A 23,700-nucleotide genomic window follows, 5' to 3' on the forward strand; every position below is an offset into this window, starting at 1 on the left:
AGATTAGATTTACGTTCTTCATCCATTAACACTCAGGACTTAACACTTAATTCCTGTAGCATGGTGCTAACGACTGCAAGGTTATGGGTTCGATTCCCAGGGAAAGCAAGAATGGATGTGTACACTGAATGCAATGTAAATGGCTTTACATAAAACCAAAGGCATTAAACTCCTAGTTGAATATTCTTCATGAACGTTTTGCGTATAAAATGAAGAAGCAAACAACACTGTAGTAGAAAACAACAATATTGTATTTCATTAAAAATGTACAAAATGTATCTACACGATACAGCCTTGTAAAAGGAATCTGTGTACAACAGGACAGTTTAAACTTATTTCTGTATATTGGTCTAAACAATCCAAGATAATTGGTTGTGCGGTTTGCTCAGAGAGTTTGGTTCAGACTTGAGGGTTGCAGTCTCTTAAGAGCGCTATTATGTTCCTGTGATTCCATTCAGGTCTTCAGTAAATCAAAGCAAAATGAGGGATTTCTGATTCTGAACAACACTTTTATATTTCATAATATTTTATCTGCATATTTATTTGGAACCTCTCTCCTGTCTAGTACAAACAAGGATAGGAAGCATAATATTACATTTCATTTACAGAATATACAAAACCCCTTTATATCCATTGAAGAGGACAGAAAGGATAGTAGTCCCATACTGCTAGTGTAACATAATTCCTGCATATGCCTGTGCACAGTGAGGCACTTGTTCCTGTGTTCTTGTCATCAATTCAGAAGTCGTATAAAAATACAGGACTGTCGCTCATCAAATTCTCTGTCTGTTCATATGTGCTGTACATACACTGGTCTAAGGCAAAGTATGGCTTCTTGAACAAAACAAAAAGATGCTACCAAAGTTTAATACTAATACTATACATAATACACTTTTAAAAAGCATGTAAAAAACGTTTGCGCAATATTATGTCCTTGTTCAAAGTCATACACCTTAAAAGCTGTCTCTTTAAATCTTGTGCTTGTACTTCCTGTTTTTCCTATGACATCATATTGAGGAACTTGCTCTCCTCTGCGAGCGCAGTCAGCATGGAGCTCATGTCTCCGATGGCCATGTTGCCGATTCCCACAGGTACCAGGGGCAACGTCAATGAGTTCCTGGGTGTGGTGAGACGCGAGGAATTCTGGGATAGGCTGCGGAGAATGGTGGGGCTTAAAGTTCCGGACATGAGACTGGAGTGATCGCCATCATCCAGAATGGCATCAAAGTCGATCTGTGGATGCTCTGCTCCATTTGAATCCACTGTGCTGGAGACCTGATTTGTTTCAGGGGAGCCCACAGAGGCCATGACTGTGCTCTCTGCATCTGCCATTCCCAGACTGCTGGAATGGAACATATGAATCTGCCCAGTGTAGAACATGCCATTGGTATTTGTACGGTTGACACCCACATCAACCAATTTTTTGGGACTGGCCTCGGAGGTGTCATATGTGGGGCTAAAGTTGGTCTGTGGGTAACCAAGTTGCTGCGCTGCAGCTGTCTTTGGCCTTGAGAGCTGGCGGCTGTAGGGTTCTGTAGGAGGCCTTGGCTGTAGCAGTACGTGGTTTCCGTTCAGTGTGGGATTCTGGGCCGGAATGCCATGGACTTGCTGGTGGATGTTCGTCTGGGAATAATTTCCCTGATTATTTGGAAAAGTGGCATTGCTTTGACTAGCCACCGGCTGAGCTCTTACCCTGTTATTCTGGATGCTGCCAGACTGTGCCGTCAGCATTTTACCAGACGAACTTAGCAAACCTACACTGATGTCATTCGAAGTAGAACCCTGATGAAGAAAGTTAGCCTGCTCTGTGTTAGCCGGGCATAGTGGTTGCCTCTGGTTGATCCTCTGGGAAATAAACTCGCTATTCCGTTGCATGTGACTCTGCTGGGCAGCATGCGTGAGGTTGTGACTCATCAGCCCAACTTGTTGGTTGGAGTTGATGTTCTGAAAAGAGCAGAGGTTTTGTTTTTGTTGGAGTGCGGTGAGGTTTCCCCGCCCTGATCCCAGCTTGGTTTGGCCATTAGATGAATCCACTGTCCCTGAACTCACCTCATTCCACTGCACCGGCATCTGGCTTTTAGTGATACTGGGGGAACCTGGAAATGTCTGCTGGGAGCTCGGAGCTACAGTTTGTCGCGTTACTGCATTTATGTTGCCCTCCACCAAGGCTAGGCGTCTCTGGTAATGGGACTGCTGTGGGGAGCCAAAGCTGTGGATGCTCTGTCCAGGGTTGTGGCGGTACGTGGTCCCTGCATGTTGGACAGAATCTCCATTTTGAGATGTAAGGTACTGAATGACATCATTAGGCAACATCACTGCATCATCAAGACCATTCATTTGATTGTCCATGTCAGTGGTTTCCATCACCACATTCTCAGAAATGCTTGGAGGTCGAGATGGATATGGGTAGCGGGTTACATTACCCTCGGACTGGCTGTTGATTTTTGAAAAGTGTCGACTAGATGCAGAAGGGGGTAATGACTGATAGGGGTTCACATTGGACATGCTGTTGTAACGTTGCTGGAGGGAATGCTGCTCTGTGCCTACTCTTTTGACTGGGTCGCTCGCTCTTCGAGTGATGTTTCCCGTCACCTCATGGGGCAAAACGCTGCGGTGAGCATAGCTGATATCACTACTCCTTCTGGGAACTGAAGGGGGATGGATAGGGAGCATGGCCATTTCATGGGATTCCCCTAACAGGGCCATCCGAGTCCTCAGGCTCATGCAGTCCATATTAGGGAGAGGGGTGGGTGGAGCACCTCCTGTGGCTGCAGCATACTTGGCTTTGAGTCTGTAGTGTTGGGCAGGAGTCAGACTGAGTAGACTGTGGAGTCCTCCATATTGGCTGGCCTCACTGGACCTTCTAGACAAATCGGTGGAAATGGGGTCGTAGGAGTCGGCCGAGCTGATGTTGTTAAGACGGCCACCAGGTTGTGAGGTTTGGCTGGACCGGCGGCTGGAATAGCAAGGCGAGATTCCGGATGAACGACGGCTGAAGGTGTAAGCTGAGCTCACAGTGCTGGCTAGGCTGTCACGACGCTCCACCAGCTGACTCAGAACTGTAGTCTCTCCAGGACAAAGGTCGCCCAAGCGTGGGCTGGAGATGGAAAGCCCTGGATCACACAGACCACCAGAACCTTCCAATAAAGAATCTGCATCAGAGAATAGCTGAATTTAGAGAAATAAAAACTAAATTTGGGGGATGTATCTTTGGTGGAAATGTGATCAAATCATAGTTTTCGTTTCCGTTTGTTTACTCACCAGTATTGATGGGTGGAAGCTTGGTGCTGGGGGCAGGAGGAGTTTGATTTGCCCAGGAGCACGAGTCCCTCACCGACTTCAGCCTTTCCTGCTTCAGGTGCGCGAGTCTGTAAGCAGGGCTGGCGTTCTTCCGAAGATGGAGGCCCAACATCCCTGTGGAGACGGTGGAATCCACGAGGGGCGCGTCGTCCAGGGTGCTCAGATCTCCCATGCTGCCCCCGCTGAGTCCCATCGGCTCTACTCCACCATCATGGTGGGAGGCACTGCCAAGTGGTGACGGCTCGCTGCTACATGATGACTGACCACCAGGGCTGGACTGATACATCTGAGGGGGACAGATGGAAAATTGATTACCCATGAAGCTCAATGGAGAGAAGGACCTAAAAGGGACAGAACGCATGCACAGCAACATGCAAACTCACAACCCTTACAATCACTTTCCCAAGTGTAAATTGCAAATAATGAGCATACTGAGTCGAGGTTTGGGAAAACACCCTTCTTCTAGACACATCACATGTCTTTTTCATCCCCCTCATGATCTTTTCAAAAAGCTAGGTTAAGTGCCTGACAAATCGTTATTTCCTATGGCAACCTCTTTGTGCATTATGCATGTGGCCTGGCATGAATCCACAAAGGGGAATGCTCTCAACGTAAATAAGGTATGCACGTCTTTGTTGTCACGTCATTTGACAGTGCATCCCTTGAAGCAAATGTATTCTATCCCCACATGAACGAGGGGAGCCGTTCTTAATCATAGCTTGATCACTGGCACTATTTGTTCAGGACACAAAAACAGTCTCACTGGTATAATATTAATCCACTAATGGCTTTTATCCTTGAGATGTCGGGTCTGTGGGGGTATTGGGCTGAATTGCTGGGGTGGAAGCCCATGGGAAATTAGAAGTCCTCTGTGCACCAACAGATCTCAGGCAATTACACAATGAAGGGGTCCAAATCTTTGACAGAAGAGGTGTATTGTCTTACTGTTTCCCGAATCAGATTTTGCACCTCTGTGTGTGAGTTTTTCATGATATAACCCCACAGAGAAAAATGATAAGTAGAGAATCATGTACAAGACATTCACCATGCATGCTGTAAATGGGCAGCTGAAATACACAGAAAAGACAATATAAAAAAATATGTATAGAAATCCAATTTAAATATGCTGGGAAACTGGAGACTATTTTAAAAATGGACTCGTAATGAATTTAAATATTACCCTTAAAAAATCAATGTGTCTTGTTGAGTGACTAAAAAATCTAGTTCTAAATGGCCAATTTCTTGGGGATCCTTGAAAATATTGCGAATCAGGACACCAACAGGAATTTTTTAGTTTGAACTTGTTAGTTTGAAAAGAAGTATGAACTTGTTAGTTTGAAAAGAAGATATATTTTTAATGCATGTGCAATTACTTTCATATTAATTTCCTGTACACAAATATATTTTGATGCTGGAGAAAAGGTCGAAATCCTGTCAGTTGTCAACTGCTCAATACAAATGACTGTGGAAACCGACTGATATTAAGACATTAAAACAGGATTCGCGCTCACCTCAGTAAAGTCTGTCCTTACGGAAAGTGTATGGGAGAGAAACAGGAAAGAGATAGCAGGAAGCACATGTATAGAGAGGGGTTAAAGATGGACAGATCTCTGCAGCATGCATTGTTAGTATGTCTGGATTAGCATAACATCTGATGGACACAAACATTTTAACGTATATTTAATCAGCCATGAATAATATATTTGGGAGTACAGATTACAGGCATGCAAAAAATGACTCTTGTTATTCAAATTACATACATTTTGTTATGCATCCATAAAGATCAAACACAATTGTTTTTTGAGCCAGAAACATATTTGTGAAGAGTTTGTTTTGGGCCTCATTTACACTAGATCTTACCATAGAGTTCTCCGTTTTTATGGACTTGACCTGCAGATAGTCCTCGACTCCTCTAGTCGTGCTGTTGGCTTCGAGTTTCTCCTCCGGCGTTCGGCCCGAAAGCTTGGTCCTCGCTTCGTTCTCTCCATTTTCCTTGGGCGGATGAGGTCGGGATGGCAGGTCGCCACGTTGTTTCTTGGTGACGTGAGCTTCGGGGCCGTGCACAGTTTTGACATGTTTCCGGAGCGAGCTGGGATCGGTGTAGCGCTTCGTGCAGCCCGGGATCTTACACACGTAGGGTTTCTGCGGAGATAAATATCACTCGGTTTCACACGACCCTCTAACAGTCAAATGTACGACTTTGAGTTAGAGTTTTATCTCTTCCTGTTAAGCCAGATTATCTTCAAATGGAGCGGTGGATGAATACACAATTAGAGGAATAAATTACAGCGCGTGCGCTGACATACTGATTGTGGAAATGCTAAGCGTTTGTGATGCATGGCTGTTTACTAATAAAGTTGAGATGAAATTATCTTTCTCCCTCCTTAAGCTCATGATGGATCAACCGAGAACGGAAATGGCGCCAGGTTTCATTTTCTATGCGCGGTCTGCAGGTGGTCTGTTTCTCCATTGGGGAAGTGTTTGATTCTCACTAATGTATTGTGGGTTGCCATACTCATTAGCTTCACAGCTCATTATTCACATTGTGCACACGTTGCCGGTTAATGGGACAGCGTTGGGCGTCTAGGAGCAATCACTACACATGATGAGGGAATGCGTAAACAAATCTAATTCTGGCCTAAATTTGTTAGCGTATGCTGAAAATGGCACATTTACATAGCATTAGGCAGTTAGCAGATCCTTAATGCCACAGTGAAGTCGATTATCTGATCCTTCCTCTGAAGAACGACTAGGGGGGCGGCACAGACCCCAAACTCCCACGTGGATGACGTTAACTGATCTAATGGAGTCGACCCACGTCTTCGTTCTGAGTTTATACTGTAGGAATATCTTTGTCATAAGCTGCTCACCCTCATGCCGCTAGTTGATTGATAGCACTTTGTGAAGAATAAATGTTCTTCACATAAATGTTTTCCAAGGAAACACTCATGGTCACCATCCACTTCCACTATTGTAAAGGAGCAGCTTAAATGTTACATAATCTGTCAAGATGAAGTTTAGGTCACCCCAATATTATTATTTATTTATTTTTTAAAGAAAATTAAGCCTGTAGGAACATTAATATGGTTTGCATTTCAACAGTATTTTCATGATTCACCTACCTAATTATAATGACTAATTACAATGACCTAAATAAATGAATTTTATTATTACCATGAAAATGTCATTCTCATTATTAAAATGCAAACATATTTGAAATATTATTTATTAATTTACTTTACAAAATGTTTATACACCATGATGGCATCTGTTGTACTGCTGTTTTATTTATTGTTAATTAATTTATATATATATATATATATATATATAAATATAAATAAACATTTACAGTATTTTGATTGGCTGTAATACTGTAAATTATGAAAAAATCTTTTTTATTAGTAAAATATTAGTTATTTATTATATTTATTATTAGTTAATTAATATAATATTTATTATTAGTAAAATATTTATATCTTTTTTTTTAATAATTAAAAAAATATTAATATACATCAAGGTATCATTTGTTGTGCTGCTGTTTTATTTATTTTCATTTAACATGGTATGCCTATTTAAAATGTATTACAATATTGGCTGTAACAGTAAATTCTGAAAAAAGAAGAAGAAAAAAGAAAATATCAATGCAAAAATATTACTTTTTAATACTTTACTAAGATATTTATACATTGTGGTAGCATTTGTTATACTGCTGTTGTATTTATTTATGTTTATTGAAATGAATTAGAGTATTTTGATTGGTAGTAATTCAATAACTCAATTACAACTGAGTCAAAAGTCAAAAAGGAAATATTTCATATTTTCATATTAGAGACATGTATGACATACAGAATTCTGTAAATGTTTGTGTAAGCACTTTGACTACAGAGTTGTACTGGATGAAGGCGTGTGTGTGTTTACCTCATTGGAGTGTGTGCGGTTCTGGTGTTTGGCTCGATCTGAGGCGTTGGAGAAGGCCTTGTTGCAGCCCTCGTGCTCACACACATAGGGTTTCTCTCCGGTGTGTGAGCGCAGGTGTGTTTTCAGATTCTCCAGACGTGAGTATGCCTTAGAGCAGCCCTCGAACTGAAACACACACATTCATAAAGCTCATCTGACAGATGCTTTTATATTGTACTTTTGTGAAATTGTTTACTGATTCAGTATGTATGTATTTTTAAATCCAAGTTTTCTGAGCCGTAGTTTCAAGACATTGCATGTTTTTTTCCCGGCTGTGTTTTGAGACATTAAGTATTTATTTATTTATTTTGCATACATTAATTTTGTTTAATATATATATATATATATATATCCTTTTTTTATATAAGTATTATTTTATAAGTACAAAAGTAGTTTTGGAACATTTAAATGTGTATAAAAAAAACAAACAAAAAAAACATTTGTATACATTTTTAAAATAAAAAAATCTTAAAAGTGGTTTTAGCTGTAATTTTGCGTCATTTGCATTATTCATAAAAAAATCATTTTGTATAATTTTTTTTAAATATATATAAAACAACATTCTTAGCTGTAGTTTGGGGACATTAAAAAAAAATGTAATGCTCTTTTAAAGTATAAAATTTTACGTTTTCTATTATGGTTAGAGTTAGTTTGTGTGTGTGTGTGTGTGTGTGTGTGTGTGACTGACTCACAGTGCACTTGTGTGGTTTCTCTCCAGTGTGTCTGCGCATATGAACCACCAGCATGTACTGTGCTTTAAAGGGCTTCTGCTCGCGCGAACACTCCTCCCAGCGGCACACAAACTCCTTCTTCTCCCCATGGATGTGTTCGTTATTGATGTGCTGCGAACACACAAACACAACAGCTCACTTTCACTGTCTCAGATGTCTTTTCTCCCTTTGTAATGTCAGCATTGTGTTTAAGATCTAATTGGCCATGCCGTTTTCACGTGTCGTGCAAAAAAACAACATAATTGGCATCGTTTGGATGCAAGACTTGAGAAAATAAAGCAATTTGAGCTTCTGAGGAGCCTATTTGCCTATTGGCCAGTTGAAGAGCGGTGCTATCCATCACGAGCGTCTGTGTTCTCTACATCTGTCAGACGGGAATAAGAAAATGTGATGGTGTGTGATTGTGAGAGAGTGTGTTTTTAAAACAAGAAACCTTAGATCTGAGAGAGACACAGATATGCAATTACTAACACTCTCTGTGTACTTACACAAACGGCTTTTAAGGGATTCTTGGTAATGTACACAAAGCGGCTCCAGTGCCTTTCAAATGCCGCAGGATCGTTTCTCTTCACTTTTCTTAATCATGGTTGAAGCCTCAGTGTCTTTAAATCAACTGGTGTTTTGGTTTGTGTCTCAAATACAAGATTTCTTTTAAGCTTGCTAATAAAGTTTGAATTGGGTCAAAGGTGTTTGTCTGGTGTGTGTTCACGACTAACTGCCCTCTGTGTGATGGTTTGATCTTGATCTTGATCTATCCCAGCATGCACTTGTCCTGTGGCTCTTCTTAGGCATTCCAGCCGATCAGTGAAGCAGAAAGAGAGACAGAGAGAAAGAGCCGTCCATGCCACTGAAGCATTAACTCTCACTGTCCCTTCAGTCACTCAGTGAGATCTTCACTAGATCACACACTCACGTCTGTTTACACAAGTGATACACACTGATAACGGCTCCTTACAGGCTAAAAGAGGAACACACACTTGTGTGTATGTGTGTGAGTGCTTTATCAGTGATCTGGAGCAGTTCAGTGTTATACAACATGATGGAAAGTCTACAGATGTGGCCATAATGACGCTCTTTATGGAGGATTTGTGTCTGTGTGGATTGTTTCAAGCTCCTGAATGATTATGAATATACAGATGTTAAAAAAATAATCTAAATATGAAATTATTCTAAATAAGATTCAGATTTTTACCTATAATTATAGATTTATTTTATAACTTCTAACATTCAAGAAACGTCAAATTTGGTTTGAAATGAAAATTACATTAACCTACTGCACATTAACCTCCAGTATTTAAAAAAAATTATCATATATATATAATCTTTAATAAATTATTAATGTTATATATTAATTATATAAACTATGAATAATATTCATTATGATACATTTTTTCAATGTTGACCAACTTTTATTGAACCAAATCTTTTTAGAGTGATTTTAGTCTTTATATAATGCATTTATTTTTTTGGAGTGTTAACCTGTGGTTTTCTAAAGCTGCTCGGTTCCACATGGACGATTCAGATCATCTGCTGAGACAGATTTACCCTACACCCTTTGGGTCACAGGTCAAGAGGTCAGAGGTCAATGACACCTTGTGCCACTCAGCAATCAAAAATGAGCAAATTATGTTAAAGACGGGACACCTGTGGACCACATTACACACAAAATCAGTAAACGCTTTGTCATAATGTCAAGTCCAATCTGATTGGCCGATTTCTCACTATAAATGTAGGTGAGGCGGGCTCTTCCTGTCTAAGATGCAAAAAAATAATAGGAAGTGTATAGAACCTAATAAATGTTGATTCTGTTGATTCATTGATAAGTTGACCCTGTTCCAACTGAAAATTAAATTAAATTAACATTAAATTTATGCATTTAATAGACACTTTTATCCAAAGCGACTTACAGTGCATTCAGGCTATACATTTTTACCTATCATGTGTTCCCAGGGAATCAAACCCCCAACCTTGCACTTGATAACGCAGTGCTCTACCACTTGAGCTACGGGAACACTAAAAACCTAAAGAAAAAACTAAGAACTGAAACGCTCACTTGTGTCAGCCATCTGTCAGACTATCCCCTAACCGCCCTCACACACACACACACACACACTTACATGCACCAGCTGTTCCTGCGAGTCGTACTCTTTGCTGCAGCCCTCCCAGTGGCAGTTGGTCTCATACACCACCTCAGCCTCCTGTTTGCAGTCGTCCAAGTCTTCCTTCAGGTCCACTGCGCCGCCCAGAGGGTCCTGAGGGGGAACAGCAGCGTTATAGCATAAACGCTCTTTAGCGGAACGCTTTGTTAGCAAGAGACAACGGGTCTCATTTGGTATTAATTGCGTGAATTATTTGTAACTGGATTATTACACAAGAGATCTTCTGTTAAAAAAATCCACCTATTGTTAATGAATTAGATTATTCTAAATGCATTAATTAATTAATTTGCATAAAACCCACCCTAAAAATCCTCATATAAAGGTTTTCCTTTTTTTACGCTTCATCTATAAAATTTAATCTATTTACCATTCAGTATCTATGAACATAATTTAATTTTAACTCATTTATAACGACACCCAGATTATGTGATTTTTGTGTTACATGCGGTATCAGTTTTTCCTAAATTTTGGTACATTTATAATCTATTCTGGTTGAAAATTATTGATGAATCATATGTTTGTATAAAAGTATGATGAGAATGTTCAATGACTGTCGCGTCTTTTTGATCAGTTTATGCAATATTTACGCAAATAAAATTTTGCTGACGTCAAAACCCAAGGCTGGCTTGTTGTCAATCTCCAACACTGGCTTTAAATTAATTTCTAAAATTGAACACCCGTTGAATGGTTGGAAGTGAAAATGACTTGTCAACTTTCAATATTTTATTTAAATTAAAATAAGAGTCAGCATTGTTGCCCAATGTTGGCTCGTTGGCTACCTCCAACTTTGAACACATGTTGAATTTTGGTTAGAATTGATATTTGGTTTGACAAAAAAGTTCAAGTTTGGCTTGATATCCACTTCTAAAGTTGAACAGATGTTGAATTTAAGTTAAAATTGAAAATTCGGTTGACATCAAAAACCAAAGCTGACTTGACGTCGACCTACAACAGACAGAGATTGAATTTTGGTTATAAATGAAAACTGGTGTGATGTCAAATCAGATTTTGGCTTGACATTGGCTTGACATCAACCTTTAACACTGGCTTAATGTTAACAATGAAAACAAGTAACAATTTGTTTGGAAAAGAAAATCGGTTTGACTTCAAAATGTAGCATTGGTTTGACGTCGAATCCAATGGTGGACAGACATTGCATTTTGGATGGAAATGAAAATTTGCTGGCATAAAAGTTCAATTTGGCTTGACATCAACTTCCAAAATTAGATGTTGAGTTTTAACGATCTAAATGCGAAGTATAAAGCGCACGGCGCAGGTGCACTCAGGGCGTGTCCAAATCCACTTTTTCTATTTTCACGATGGAAAAACAGTCCATATGCATTTCTGAAATGGGTTGTTCCTATTCTCTTAATAAGTGCGAGATGTGCTCGCGCCATGGCGGATCGCTATTTACATGGCGGAATTTGTTGGCGGAAAACCTGAATGCTTCTCAAGCGAAGAAACTGATCTGCTCGTGCGCGAAGTTAAAGCAAATAGGTAGCTTAATTCTAATACACGCAATGCCTATCCATCATTACATTTTATATTTATGTAGCCTACACAATAATATTCTTTTACACTGTAATCCTTTTGTTTTTAATATTTGGCATGTTTGTGTGATGCGCATCCCTTTGTGTGCAATAACCAAAGTCAACGCACACTTTAAACCCGCCCAGAGGCACATTTTCTACCAATGCGCTCTTTAAATAACAAAAAAATATTGCGCCATTGACTTTAGACCAGGTTTGAGTTGGCCTACGGTGCAGTCTATTTTCAGCTCCTTAAAATAGCAATGCTCCAGCACTGCACCTGAACACACCTCTTTTTTAGACCAGCATGCCCATGGGCGCACAAATGGGCTCAAATGCATTTGCTAATTAAATGACGTGGCACTGGATGGGAAAATGCGAACGGCGCCGGACTGAAACTAGCAAACACACTTGCGCTGCGTCTTGCGTTGCATTGCGCCGGGTGTATAATAGGGCCCCATGACTTAAAACCAACAAAATATCAATGTCATCAGTCGACACTTTTCTACGTGAAAGTGACGTTATATATTCAACATTTAATGATGTTAATGGCCACTGGGCAGAAAAACGTGAAACGAAACGTGCCGTTGTGCTCAATATCGGCACTCCCCGAACGATGATATTATGATGCTATATTAGACAGACATAACATTTAGCTTGAAAACAAAAATTGAGATGACGTCGCAACTCAAACACTGGACAGACGTTGAATTTTGTTTGCAAACGAAAACCAAATTGACATAGAAATCGATATCAAAAAACGTTGAATCTTTTTTTGTTGAAACGGTGCCCTATATCAGCAATCCCCGAATGCTGATATATTATTTACTCTGTCAGAATCGTAGTATGAAGACGAAGCATTAATTGTGCGCTTGTAAGGGACGCGTGTGTGGTGTTAAAAGCGAACGAACCGCTACACTGCTGTGGGTAGCGATGCAACACACACATACACACAGCATGCTGACTACAGCATGTTTATCTCTGCCCCGTGAGCTATCTTCATCAATTCTGTTGGCCCCAAGACGACGCCAGCCGCCTTATTCCCCATGCATCAAGCACCAACCTGCCTCACCGCCAAGAGCAGCCGCAGATTTGTCAAAAGATGAGCCGTGCACGAGAGAGAGAAAAACTCTCAGGTGACAATAACGGCCAGCCAATATTTCATTAAAATGAAGTGCTCTGGCACAGTTTACACGGCCGCAAGAGAAACGTGGCAAGCGAGCAAGCGCATGTAAAGCTCTTATCAGTTGGAGTTTTTCTTGTGGGGTGCGTGTGAAGAAGGGGGTCAGGGGACGCCAGCGGCTCCCGGGGGCCTCCTGGCCCGTCATTGATCAGTATGGAGCGTTTCCGAGAGAAAAATACAGTTTTTTGGGGGGAATAACAGGATGCATGGGCCTTTCGAAGCCTGTTTCTTTAAGTTTACCATCTTCTGTTCCATAATAGTCAGCTGCCTACCAGCCTAGACAGCATTTTAAGGGATCATAGATTATTACAAATCAGATTTAATAGAAGCATCTCAAAGCTATCCAGGAATGCACGACTTCAACCTTAGAAAAAAATCTAACATGCATTCAAGAGATGCTGATTTAAAAATGTATATTATTTAATAAAAAAAAAAAAATAGTTATAACAAATCTAATTAAAATGAAAATTAACATATATATAAATACATATATTAATTTATTTTTAAATACACTACACACACACAAATTTTTGGTTTAATATTTTTGTATTAATATGTAATATGTATAATTATTTTCACATTATATATTAATCTAATAAATTATATTTTAGTTTAATATTTACTGTATAAAATATATTACATTTATACATTTCATAGTAATGCAATACGTTCCACTTTATATTCACATTAAAATGTAGTATATAATTATAAGTACATGATATAAGTTTAATATATTAAATCTGCAGTGAATACTAATCTAAATTAATTAATATATAATAAAATAGCTAAATCGAATTCAAATGGAAATTAATATAATTTATTTTACTACTTTAAAACAATTTTTAAATTCGACAATTATACACTGCACACACAAATACATATGTATTTTAATACATTCACTTAATCATATTAATATTATATATTAATATAATCCATTCTACGTTATATTAATATAAATGAATATTATTATAAAATAATTCATGAATTAATATAAATATATTTTAATTACATATTTATTAATATTACATATTAATATTCTACCTTATATTAATATTAAAATATAAAATAAAAGCTTCAGTAAACATTATACTTTAAATTATGTTAACTTCTGTGAGTTTTGTGACAGAGCCACGGTGTTTTCTTACCGGAGAGCAAGGCGACACAGGTCGCGGCTCGTCCAACTCTGTCTTGACCTTTGACCTCTTGTTGTTCAGGGGGTTCACCGTGCTGCTGACTGCAGAGTCGCCATTTGTGTCCTTAAGAAGGAGGGAAGGAAAGAGAGAGAGAGCAGCAGTCAGTATGGAGACGCCAGCTCATTATTAATGAATTAATAATAGTTTAGTATTTTTATGAATAAAACATTAAGGTTGCACTTTATTTTACAGTATGTGTACTTACAGTATACTTACCTAAGAAAGTAAATCATTTTACGTATAAAAGGTGCTATAAAAATACTACTACTACTGATAATATATTTTAATATAACATAATTATGTTTTGTAAAATAATAATTATTAGTAGTAATAATAATAATAATTGTATAGCGCCTTTTATTTTTCTGTATAAAAGTTGCTATACTACTCCTAATTTTTATTATCAGTACAATAAATAGAATATTATAATAAAATAACTATTTATATATTTATTTTAAGATTATTATTACAACTAAAAATATAATATAATAAAATATAATGATTTATAAAATAATATTATTATTATTATTATTATTACTACTTCTGATATTTGTATAGCATGTTTTATAAACAAAACAAATTTGATAACTAAAATAGAAATATATAAATACGTATTATAAATATATAAACTATTAATGTATTAAAGGTGCTATACAAATATATTAATTTTAATAATTTGCATAATTGTTATTAAGATGGATTAATATTTTTATAATTTTATTAATACACTTATTTTATAGCACGTTTTATACATAAATTAACATTAATAATAATATAAAATAGAATAATATACTATCAAATATTTATGAATTATTATTATCACTATTATTACAAATTATTATGTATATGTATCATGAATAAAAGGTGCTATAAAATATAATAATAATAATAATAGTAGTTTACAATAAATTATTTAACCAATTATTATATTTTATTTATTTTCATTATTAATATTACATATTTGTATAGCAACTTTTATACATAAAATGAAATATAAATTTTTTTTAATTTAATATAAAATAAAAATATAAAAATCAATGTTAATAATATTAAATGAATATAAATGAAAAAAAATAATATATCAATGTAATATAAAATAAAAATATAAAAATGAATGTTTATAATATTAAATTAATATAAATGAAAAATGAAAAAAAAAAAAAATATTAATTTAATATAAAATAAAAATATATAAATGAATGTTAATAATATTAAATGAATATAAAATACAAATATAAAATGAATGTTAATAATATTAAATAAATATAAATGAAAAATGAAAATAATTTTTTTTTAATATAAAATAAAAATATAAAAATGAATGTTAATAATATTAAATGAATATAAATGAAAAATGAAAAAAAAAATTCAATATAAAATACAAATATAAAATGAATGTTAATAATATTAAATAAATATAAATGAAAAATGAAAATAAATTTTTTTATTTAATATAAAATAAAAATATAAAAATGAATGTTAATAATATTAAATGAATATAAATGAAAAATGAAAATAAAAAATATTAATTTAATATAAAATAAAATATAAAAATGAATGTTAATATTAAATGAATATAAATGAAAAATGAAAATAAAAAATATTATTTTAATATAAAATAAAAATATAAAAATAAATGTTAATAATATTAAATGAATATAAATGAAAAATTAAAATAACAAAAATATTAATGTAATATAAAATAAAAATTGTAAAATGAATGTTAATAATATTAAATGAATATAAATGAAAAATGAAAATAACAAAAATAACAAAAATATTAATTTAATATAAAATAAAAATATAGAAATGAATGTTAATAATATTAAATGAATATAAAGAGAAGCGAATACACAGCAGTGTAAGAGACTGGTGTTACCTGGCTCTGGGGGTCGCTGGCGGAGGGCGTCTGCAGCGAGGACAGGCTCAGCGGGGGTCTGATGGAGAAGCTGGGAGACGGCTGGAGGATCGGCGTGTGTCCGAACGCACTGAGGCCTCTCTGATGGGACAACAGCTGCTGATACGCCACCGGATTAATGGAGTGTGGGAATGGGAACGACGGACTGCAACAGACAAAAAAAACACTAACACTTAATTTGCTCTGTACCTGCAGTGTTGCCAGGCTCGTGGATAGTTTTATAATGTACTTCACCACGGCTGCCTGAAGTTTATCTATAGACAAATCTGTGATTTCAGCATCTGCATCTCCCTAAATGGGACCCTGGACCACAAAACCAGTCATAAGGTGATGGAAAGCTGCATAAATCATCTCTCCAGTGATGTGTGGTTTGTTCGGAGGACAATATTTCTCTGAGATGCAACTATTTGAAAATCTGGAATCTGAGGGTGTAAAATAATCTAAATTTGTTTTCAAATTTGTTCAAATTAAGTTTTTAGCAATGCATGTTACTAATCAAAAATGAAGTTTTGATATATTTACGGTAGGAAGTTTACTAAATATCTTCATGAACATGATCTTTACTTAATATCCTAATGATTTTTGGCATAAAAGAGAAATGTATAATTGTGACTCATACAATGTAATGTTGGCTACAAATATGACTGCTTTTGTGCTCCAGGGACAACATGAAAACCTCGACAACAAACGTGGAGAAATTTTAACAGAAACTTAATACATGCTAAAAAAAACATACAGTTTTGTATTTTTAAAAAAATTATTATTATAATTATTATAAGATTAATAAAATTGTTTTATAAGTTTCATTAATTATTTAACGAGACACAATTTTTGATTATACAGTTTGATTATAAATCATCAAATACTAAATAAATAAAATGCAAAATCAAAGTGAATTTTATGGGACCCTAAATTAAAATTCAGCTTTGTGAAAAAAACGTTTATGAGTTTATGAAAAAAAACCACATTCTATATCGTATTTAACGAAAAGTTCTGAAAAATAATAGAGGAACAAATTTAATAAAATAAGGATTAATTAATTAAATTTGCACACAGTACATAAATCCAAAACGTCTGAATATTTGTTTTAAAGTGCATTAATAGATCAAAGCTGCTGTCAACTGTGGTTGGGGCCAAAAAGTTGACTATTTTTCATTCTTTTTTGAGAAAGCTTTCGGCTAGACTTTTTTCTGGGACCTGGCAACCCTGTTTACCTGATGCCTCCGACGGACAGGTGTCCATAAGAGCTGCTGGCGGCCGAGCTGGAGCGAGAGTTGTTGATGTAGGCCACCAGAGAGTTGGGCGAGGTGCGGATCATGGTCTGCAGGTCGATGCTGGCGTCTGAGAGCGGAGAGATGGACAGAGCTCGCTTACGACTCAAGCGCGGCGTCACACGAGGGCTGGGAAACCGCGACACTGTCGAGACATCACATCAAACTAGATCTTACTCTCTTAATAAATGTTTACTGTGCAAGTCATCAACAGTGTTTACAAGGAACGCGAGTTACGTAATCAGATTACTTTTTCAAGTAACTAGTAAAGTATCGCGATACTTTTTCAAATAAGTAACGCAAGTTTTTTTTTTTTTTTTTTTTTAGTTTATTGGTTAACAGCTCTCCTGTCCCCATGTTGAGAGAAATCTGTTACTGTAGATTTAAAATAAATAAATATGAATATGCATTAATTTATCGCACTCACAAAAAACACAAAGATTCAGTATTCCTCAAAATGAATAAAACTAATGCAACTCAGAATATGATTCAAAGCTGTAATAAATAAATGTTAAACAACAAAAATAATCTTTACGTATTTAATCCCATTCTATAAATCAATGTATTTGCTTCTGACCTTCGATACTAAAAAGCAAAAATTAGTCTAGATAAACATTTGTCTCTCTTTTTATTGCATTGAAATGACTGCATTCTACTGTACAGATGTAAATTGACTTTCCCTTCTGCCAGAGGCGTATTCATTTCACTTCTGTTATGAAAAGGCTTTCATATTTGCCAAAACACATAACTTTTTTATTTGAAAAACAAATAGGCAAGCCCTGTCCAGATTTAAAAAAAAATAATGCAAAAGAAACGTAACGGATTACTTTCCATAAAAAGTAACTAAGTAACGTAATAAGTTAATCTTTTATGGAGTAACACAATATTGTAATGCATTACTTTTAAAAGTTTTCCAAATTTAAAATTTAGATAATTTCAGTCGATCAATCAAAAATATTTAAAATATTACTTTAAATAGAATATGATGTTGTAATATTCATGTTGTATTTAACATATTCCTAAATAATTAATTTATGAATTAAAGTGCCCCTACAGTTTGGTAATTTGTTAATACGGTCTATTATTAATATAATGTTTTATAATATTAATTAAAAGTAAAAAAGTTCAAATATTATATTAAACTATTAAACATACATTTATATTACAAATAAAAATGTATATCATTAATTATAAAATCACATTCAATTATTTAATAAATAAAAAATTCCTATGTAGTTCCTTTGGTAATATTGTGGATAAAAAAAAATATTATTAATAATAATAATTTATTTTACTTTCATAATAAATTTTGCAATACATCAAAGCTAATTTTTCAGGATTTGAAATCCAATCAATATCAACCAGTGATTAAAAATATTGCAAATATTACAATTTTATAATATAATTTAAAAAAAGTATCATTATAATTTATTATTATTATTTTACATCGTTTTAAAAACATATTTAAATTATAATTTCACAAACTAAATATAACTTATAACCAATAAAAACAACTATTAAAATAATTATTAAATATTATCTTATAATTTAAATTTAATTTATAATTTAAATTTAATTTTACTTTATTCATTATGGTTTATTGTGGAATTCATTAATGCAAATTATTCCAATATCCATATCTATCAGGATTTTAAATCCAATCAATAATTCAGATTTAATCGATAATGGAATCAGTGCACCGTACTGCTAACATGAACACCAGTTTACTCTGATCAGGTGATCAATACTTCTGTTTGATTCTCTTTCTCTCGCTCAGGAGAATCTCAGCGTGTCATTTCTAGTTTCGTCCAACACTAAGCTATTTCAGGAACTGTGTGTGTGTGTGTGTGTGTGTGTGTGTGTGTGGAGCACGACTGCATGATCGATGGTATCACACACCCTCTGCGACTCACAGCTCCGCAGGAAAGAGCTGGACCCCATCAATAAGAGCTCAAGACTGATTCCTGGCCACGGAGAACAGAATATACTGTACGCAGATAATAAGACTTCACTGGGAAACTGGCGTCCCTCCAATATTACACAGATAGTGAATTCATAACAAACTTTATGAAAAAAAAAAACGAAATGCCACCAGTTTTGGGATAGTATCTGTTTCTTTCTGTATCTTTGCAGAACACTGTTTTGAGCATTTTTATTTTTTTTTGCAAACTGTTTAAGAAAATGGTTTTAAAGTTCATTAATACTTAGTAATAAAATGAACTGTTATATTTAAAATATTATCCTAGAAAAAATATTTTAATTTAAGAATATTCTTCAAAAATTGTGCATTTAAAATGTTTTTTTTTTTTATAAAATATTTACAATAATAAACAATTTAAATAAATTATTATATAACATTAAATATTTAAATAGTTAAAATATTAAGTGAAATATATTTTACAGTATTTAAAAATATCTAAATATTAGTTTAAATATTACTTAAAATTAGTTAAATAACATATATATATATATATATATATATATATATATATATATATATATATATATAAATATTATTTTAAATAAAATATAAAACATTTTAAAGTGCCTAAAAAGTTAAAGTTATAAATAAAATAAAAATCAAGTCAATGCATACCTGAGATGAGTTTAAAGTGACTCATTGAATTCAAGGCTGAATAGAATTACTGAAAAAATAAACCGGTTAGGTGAACTAATCGACTTAATCATGACCTCATTTTGATTTGATTTGAGATAATTAATCCTTTCCAATAAATTACCATAATTACCCAGAAAACAATCAAACTTGTAGACCTGACTTTGTTTAATGAGGGTAATTTACAGAAACGATTCTGACTTGAAAAGGAATGTGTGTGAAAAATAAGTGCGTGTTTGCTTTTCTACGGCTCTCGATCGTTTTAGTAAGATCAACTGGGATTCAAAACACTTTCTGAGAGATATAGTTATCATCAAATATCTGCAGCTAGCTTGCTAACTTGTGTAGCGTATGTTTCAGACTGATCTGTTTGTTATTTCACTGGAGAATTACTGAGACAACTGCAGCGAACTCAACAGGTGCAAAGCATTACACCCGGGGTGTGTGTGTGTGTGTGTGTGTGTGTGACTAAAGGTTATATCCAGAGACTCTGGCAACCGGACATCCATAATGATTTCATCACGTGCCATGCCAACACAAGCAGGATTACACAAATGATTTCTTTGTGTGTGCGTGGACTGGTTCCCCACAGACCGCAGTGCTAATAAATAATCCCTCAGCTTTGTTGTTGTGAGGGTCATTACTCTTAGCATGAGCTAATGGTTTGCTGTCATGTTCAGGCATCGGTCGGAGCTCCTAACACGTCTTTAGCGCTAAAAGCCGCCTCAGGACCCAAATCCAGAGAGAACAAACACTAAAAATACAAAAGGCCAAGAAAACCAAACATAAAACTCACAACATCTATGTCTTACTGGAGTCTTTTGGAGCCACTGATGTGTGACCAAATGTGGATTTGGACTCGTTCTGGTGGAATTTGCATTATCATATTGGCCAAACGTATCAGGAGCGCTCAGCGATGACAGCGACATTTGTCTCTGTTACACCTTCACCTCAGTGGAAATGATTTTTTTTATGTGATTTTTCCCCTCTATAGAGGACAGATCCGCTTTCAGATACATATTACACACATTTGAGTATGTAGTTAGCCATATAATTGCGTTCTGATAACGTGCACCAATTGTTTGCATTTAGCTGAAATTCCTATGAATAAACTTGAGTTTTTGGAGGTGACAATGTCCAAACTTCAGAAAATTAGACATACATGTACACAAGGACAATATCAGATTGCACACCAAATTGAGCAATTTCCACCTATAGGTGGCGCTATAGCAAAAATCTGAAAAGTTTAACCGCGATCAAGTTTACCCCAAAATTACCTCGCCTGAGCGTTAATTAATTTATTATAGTAATCTCACAACCCCATAGAGGACAGATCTACTTTTAGAGTATGTAACAAGTAATATAATTGCGTTTCGAGTCCATGCACCAAGCTTTCGCATGTAGCTTAATTCATATGAACAAATATGAATTTTTGGATGTGACAATGTCCAATCTTCACAAAATTTGGCACACATGCACAAAAGGACAGTCTGAAATTGCACACCAATTATAATCAATTTCCACCAATAGGTGGAAAAAAATCTCTCTGCGATAATTTCCCCCCCAAAATTTACCACAAAAAACAACTGTATATGCGATATCCACAGAACCTTATGCTGAATTTTTCCAATTGTGGCGACACTCTACACATTTCTGATTTATTTTGAACCTTATGAGCGCCACTAATTGCTATATTTTTGATGCTTACAGTAACTGTGGCTGCTCTATTGTTAATACACTTAATGCACCATTGTGTTCTTTGGGTTAATCATGACCAAACAACATATAACCATGGAAAATAAGGTATTTTTAAACTCCAAAATAGCTATCACAACCTTCTAACTGCTATGAACAACTTGTCAGGGTTACTGAGGGAGAGGACCCAGATGCAGAATGAACAAGGGATGTTTATTGAAAAAATAGACAGAGCACAATAGGAGGGAGTGGCGTGAACAGTCCAGACAGTAGGGTAGGGCATACAACAGTGAAACTCCAACAGGAGGGGATACTGGGGCAATGACTGGAGAGCTGAGGGTGACCACTGGAACCAGCATAGGGAGGCAGCAGCTAGGACCGCTGCTGGGAGTTGGCAAGACCAGACAGAATGTAGATGACCAGGCGAGACACAAAGGAGCAGAGAATTGCAGCTTGAAGATCACTTGCCAGAACTGATACAGCTGCAAGGGTGAGGGAACCAGTGGTCAGGGAACCACAGACGGCCAGGCAGGGCTGGAGGGGGAGAACACAACAGATAGAGGACAACACAAGACTGGACAAAACAACCACCACACTAGACAACACAAACAATACAGGGAACAAGAAATTCCTTCCCAAAAACAGGGAATAAGTAAATAAGTAAATAAGTAAATAAATAAATAAATAAATACCAAGAAACTAGGGGAAAACACAAATAAATAAAAGGTTAGGACCTTACAGGTAAATGCTGAGGGAAACAAACTAAACTAGACTAGAGACTTGAATCTAGCAAAAGACTAGAAGGATACTCATGGATAATAGGTGAAAATAAGCTTAAACTAAAAAGGAACTAAAAGAGAAGACCTAGGGGAAAAAATAGCTCTTGGAGAAACAAGTAGCTGGGCTCAACAGGAAAGTCCAAAAAGCAAAAACTAGATTTGACAAGAAAAACTTGAAACTGCAAAACACACGTTAGGCAAACATACAGCCAAAAACGAACCGGCAACCACAAGAGGAAAGAGAGCACAATAAGAAGCATACAGCGACATGAGGAACAGGTGACAACACTCTGACTAATAAGGACTAAACAAGGGGGCGTGAACCGGGAAAACAAGGAGGTGGGACAAGAGGAGCACGTGGCAGACACAAGAGACACAACCATGTGCTCAGGCACAAAATAAACAAAGACACATTGAACAAAGACAGTACAAACAAGGTTGTCAGGGCAGGATCCTGACACAACTATGGGTTTTGGATGTGACGATGTCTGAACTTCTCAAAATTTGGCACACATGGACACCAGGACAGTCTGAGATCACACACCAAATTTCCACTAATAGATGGTAGATAATAGAAACAAATTAAGAAAACTGTAATTGTAAATGTAAAAAAAAAATATATATATACTGTAGCTGTTATCAAGTTTACCCCAAAATTTAGTACAAAAACAACTTTATCCGCAATTCATATTACACATATATGAGTATGTAGTTAGCTATATAATTGCATTTTGATATGCACCAAGCGTTTGCATGTAGCTAAATTCATATTAACAAATGCACGTTTTTGGATGTGACAATGTCCAAATTTGACTAAATGCGGAACACATGCACATCAGGACAATCTGAGAACTCGCACCAAATTTCAGCAATTTCCACCAATAGGTGGCACTATTTGTGAAAAAAATCTAAAAACTGTAACTGTAACTATAATCAAGTTTCCCCAAAATTTAACACAAAAACAACTGTTTGCGCAACATCCACAGGACTTAATGCTGAATTTTGCCAATTGTGTAAATTTTTTCCACTTCCACTAATCTGTTTGGATCTAATGCTTGCAATATTTTTGAAATATTTTTGATGGTTACACTAATTCTCACTGCTCCATTGTTTATACAGTTAGTGTACCTCTGGGTTAATCGTGACTAAACGGCATATAACCATGGAAAATGTCGTGTTTTTTCAAACTCTTAAGTTGCATTCACAAACTTCTAGCTGGCTTTGCTTGACTTATCATATCTCTCATTCTCTTTCTATCTCTTTGTAACTGACTCACGCTGTTTCCCGTCAAAGCGCGGGACACGCTCCACTGTCAGCGTCCAAACACATCTGTGTAAAAGCTGTCAGGAAGCATCAGCGGCTCTGGACGGG

The 23,700-nt window shown here is 35.6% G+C and overlaps 1 protein-coding gene across 1 annotated transcript in view; it reads right to left on the reverse strand.

The window, feature by feature from the left end:
* Positions 1-722: 722 nt before the first annotated feature.
* The window catches only part of LOC132126261 (zinc finger protein GLI2-like), an 80,444-nt gene continuing 57,466 nt past the window's right edge, over positions 723-23,700 (reverse strand). The window contains exons 6-14 of the mRNA XM_059537391.1: positions 17,185-17,386; positions 15,932-16,115; positions 14,005-14,115; positions 10,106-10,240; positions 7,950-8,099; positions 7,219-7,383; positions 5,161-5,442; positions 3,262-3,586; positions 723-3,152 (exon numbers count right to left, since the gene is read on the reverse strand). Coding sequence (XP_059393374.1) covers positions 1,000-3,152; positions 3,262-3,586; positions 5,161-5,442; positions 7,219-7,383; positions 7,950-8,099; positions 10,106-10,240; positions 14,005-14,115; positions 15,932-16,115; positions 17,185-17,386 — 3,707 coding nt within the window. The 3' untranslated portion in view covers positions 723-999. The remainder of the gene's footprint in view (positions 3,153-3,261; positions 3,587-5,160; positions 5,443-7,218; positions 7,384-7,949; positions 8,100-10,105; positions 10,241-14,004; positions 14,116-15,931; positions 16,116-17,184; positions 17,387-23,700) is intronic.

Source organism: Carassius carassius, chromosome 44, assembly GCF_963082965.1.
Source record: "Carassius carassius chromosome 44, fCarCar2.1, whole genome shotgun sequence".
Lineage (NCBI taxonomy): Eukaryota > Metazoa > Chordata > Actinopteri > Cypriniformes > Cyprinidae > Carassius > Carassius carassius.